This window comes from Montipora capricornis, chromosome 10 (genome assembly GCF_036669925.1).
Source record: "Montipora capricornis isolate CH-2021 chromosome 10, ASM3666992v2, whole genome shotgun sequence".
Classification (NCBI taxonomy): Eukaryota; Metazoa; Cnidaria; class Anthozoa; order Scleractinia; family Acroporidae; genus Montipora; species Montipora capricornis.
The window spans coordinates 51,300,487-51,304,454 of record NC_090892.1 but is presented as its reverse complement, the minus strand read 5'-3'; the positions used below and the strand labels follow the sequence as shown (position 1 = coordinate 51,304,454).

Below are 3,968 nucleotides of genomic sequence, written 5' to 3'. Positions count from 1 at the left end.
CAAATTGCCGTTCGACCCATCTTGCGCCCAGCGGTTACGGAGATCAGAATCTAAAACCTCACTGATCTGAGAAAATCAGCACTTTACACTATCGTTTACAAGTCATTGAAAGGTCTTCGCAGCTTCTTTAAGACTTTCCTTGAATTCTGATTACAATCAAAACACAATTTGGCTGTAGCTTATATAATAAGGCTTGAGAGACAGGTAAATACAAAATTGGTCATGACCTTGCTCGCACTGTGATCAATTTCAGCCGCTCACGCTCCCTGTCTTCGCACGCAAATCGTCAACCGAGCTTTCAACGCGGCTATAGTTAGATCCAACACAAAAATAGAGCAAAAGTCGTGTCCACCAAATTGGCCCAAACAGCTGTCACTCTTCACTTCGACACAGGACGGATGGTTTCAACTCGGTTGGAAAAGGGTTTTGAAGGATTACAAACGTCACCGGAACTATTCATATGATTTATCAGAAAGATTTCAGTTTTACGTCGTTATCCTCAAATTTATCAGCGACGGACCACAACATGACACAACTATGTAACTTGCCGTGTTAGGACTCCAAAATTCTTTTTTTTTTTTTTTTTTTTAAGAAAAAGAGACACGCAGATTTCGAGAAAAGGAACAGTGTTTGTAATGGCAATACGCACACCCTGGTCAATGATTCTGTTGTTGCATCCTGCCGAATTAGTGAAACCTGTTGACCTTTTCCTGAGTTGAATGATATCAGTACAAACAAATGTTGTATAAGAGTAGCTCTCGACTTACTCACAAATTCAGTTTTCTCGAGCATACGTTGCGTCGAGTAGGCACGCAGGGATGACGTTTGTCATCCAAAAAGTGCGCTCTTTGGCGATCTACTATCTTCTTGTTTTTGTCTTTTTTCTTGGGACACTTCTAAGGGTGTTTCCGTTTTTCAAACGTCTCGTTTCTAATTTCATAGACACCGTGTTCGGGCTCAAAATGTCCCAGGACGATTACTGGGAATCTATGTTCAGCCGACAAATGCTAACTGGTCTGTGGAGGTGTATTGACCTGGACATTAATAAGAAAACCAAAGTTGGCACCAAGGCCTACAATTCCCCCCTGTTTTCCTTGGATGGGAAGACGTGCGTTCGTCTGCTAGATTGCTCGAAGCGAGGCCGTCCACTGGTGGTGAACTTCGGTAGCTCGACCTGACAGCCGTTTATGGCGAAGTTACGTGACTTCGGTGAAATTGTTCATGATTTTTCCAATATTGCAGACTTCGTGATCGTATACATTGAAGAAGCACATCCATCCGACGGCTGGGCACTCAAGGTTAGGTCCTCGTTACTTACTGGTACTATAATTTTTATCGCACTTTTTAAAATTTCCCGGAAAGCACTGACAGCCACCCACATGATTCGCCGGACATGATTCCAAAACAGGTAGTCAAATTTTTTTTCTCTGAAAAATGATCCACAAATGGAAAGCACAGTAACCTACAGTAGAACCAGATTGCATGGTTTGGTCCATTTTAAAAGACATCTTTTTTATTTTTTTCGTTCTCTTGTCAGCCCATAGTTAGTTGCCTGTCGGATCTATAAGAGTATTAGCAAGTGCAGATTAACATTTCTTAATGGAAATGTTTTGAATGTTAAATAACCTTCGACGAGATACGATCACAAACGAATTGACGCGGACTAATCTAATTCAAAAAGTGCTAAGTTTTCTTTATGATGATGACAAGTTCAATCTAAGGAGCCAGTTCTTTCGGAATTTTATGAGTTTATAAGTGAAAAGATTTGAGGATTTAGATGTAAGAGGTTAGTTCAAGGCTCTCCATTTTATTTGCAGTCCTCTAGAAAAAATTGACTCACATTACAAACATATCTTTCCATTCAGAGACTGACATACTGAATAAATACTAAGAAACCCCTTTCCCCCAAAAATACGTGTTCTGGTATGTGGAGATTGGATGTTACGTGATTTGTTTCAAACCATTGATTTTTTATGGCTGCAAAGACCATCGTGAAAGCAGCCTTCTCCAGTAAAAAAAACTGACAGAATTTATTAAACACACCTTTCTACTCATAGAAAATATAACATTACGTAAATAAGGCTTAAAATTGAAATCTCCAGTTTGCTTCACTTTCTCAGGCAGTCATCCGTAATCAAACCTTATTCACATTTTCTATTCTGTTGGTCTCAAATGGGAAAACGGGATAAGGAATCATAAGATTATCTCATTTTCGTTAAAGAAATCTCGTCTTTAGTGTATTGTCTACCGAACGTTCTTGGTTTATCTCTCATATTTAAGGGAACTTTGGCCTTCCATAAGGATGTGCGTGCTCCTAACCGGATACGAAGACTTCCTTTCATGCAAACTTTATTATTATTTTTCCTTCACTTTTTTTACAAGCCTTTTGCGTAAGTTCTTTTCGTAGCCTTGCTTTACTGAAATAAATTTCTGGATAATGAAAATCCTCCTGAAGATCTCTTAACATGTAGGTCAAAATTGATACTTGTTGCAAAATCGTTTGTTGTTTTAAAAGGCATGAATTCTCTACGACTTGCGCCATTTTATTTTATTTCTATGGCATGTTTTTTCCTTATTATAACCGTGATCTTCATGTATAGAGCACTGGCGATTTTGCATTTGCTTTACATCAAGTCAGTTTTTGGTGTTTCAAAGAATCTAAAGCGATTGAATGTTCTAGAAATATTTCAAATTAGGAATGAATGCAGTTTTTAGTCTTTTCCCTTCTATATTATTTTCCCTTCCACCATCAGGAAAACCTCTCGTGTATTAGAAAGACTTGTTTTCTGGTTATTTTCCTGTCAACGACTTCATCTCTTTGCTTTCATGCAGAACAATTACAACATCCCCAAGCACCGTACACAAGAAGAAAGATGTGCGGCCGCTCGTTTTTTGTTATCCCACAATCCACCTTGTACAGTGAGAGTAGACAGCATGCTCGATGCAGCGAACTTGGCGTATGGTGCAAGCCCTGAAAGACTGTATATCATCCGAGAATCTCAAATCGTTTATCAAGGAGGACCTGGACCCATGTCATACAATACTCAAGAGGTTAGGGTTTGGCTTGAGAAATTCGCAGGCCAAAGGATAGCATGAGGGAAAAGACATGATTAACTTTGATTTGTCTGTCCCAAATTGTGCTATTGATCTGAAACAGACTTGGATAGCAGACTGATAACCTCCATGCAATTAAGGATTCTTTTGTATTTTTAATGTCCGTGGACATTAATTCATTTTAGAGAGAATATGGTTAACTATTATAAGATATGTATGATAAATTCTTTCAAATCCCTGGAAACTAAAGCAATTGACTCAATAAAAAAGGCCCTCTCTCTCTTTTGTGAAAATGTATATTTTCTATGGGATTAATTAAAGCGTCGCGGGCTTCGATTCAAATTGCTTTAAAAAACGACGTTGAAAATGAGGTATTTGTAGTTTTGGGATTAGTTTTGAGATTTTCATGGTGCATTCTGACAAAGACAAAAACCAAAACAAAAAACGCTGCGGCCCCAAGCTATTCCATCATTTCTGAATTTCCTTTATTTTTAATTGTCTTCAAATCTCGTGCAATCATCTTAAAAAAATGTTTCGAAAGATCGAGCCTAAAACTGAAGTAACAAGAGCTCCCTCGAGCAGTGACGAACATTCTACTTCGAATTGAAAACTTCACTCGCCCTCACCACGGATTAAACAGAGATAACTCAGTTTCCAAGGATAACTGTAGCAGCTAACTGTCCGCATTTAATCTATTTGTTTGTCATTCTATTTTAGACTTGAGTCTAGCAGGCATCCCGATAAGTTGCATAAGGGCGTGGACAAACGGGAAATGTTTGGCGATCAAACAACATCAAACATTGTTTGTTGACCAAACTTCATGTTACCGTTTGGCCACATTGTTTGGTCCTATTTGATCGTCTTCGGTCGTGTCTGATAAAACTTGAAGGCCATCAAACATTCGATCAAACAAC

The 3,968-nt window shown here is 38.6% G+C and overlaps 1 protein-coding gene across 1 annotated transcript in view; it reads left to right on the top strand.

The window, feature by feature from the left end:
* The first annotated feature begins 776 nt into the window (after positions 1 to 776).
* LOC138019723 (thyroxine 5-deiodinase-like) overlaps positions 777 to 3,968 on the top strand; it is a 4,731-nt gene continuing 1,539 nt past the window's right edge. The window contains exons 1-2 of the mRNA XM_068866599.1: positions 777 to 1,298; positions 2,833 to 3,968. The exon at positions 2,833 to 3,968 is cut by the window's right edge and continues 1,539 nt beyond it. Of these exons, the coding sequence (XP_068722700.1) occupies positions 819 to 1,298; positions 2,833 to 3,096 (744 nt within the window). The 5' untranslated portion in view covers positions 777 to 818 and the 3' untranslated portion in view covers positions 3,097 to 3,968. The remainder of the gene's footprint in view (positions 1,299 to 2,832) is intronic.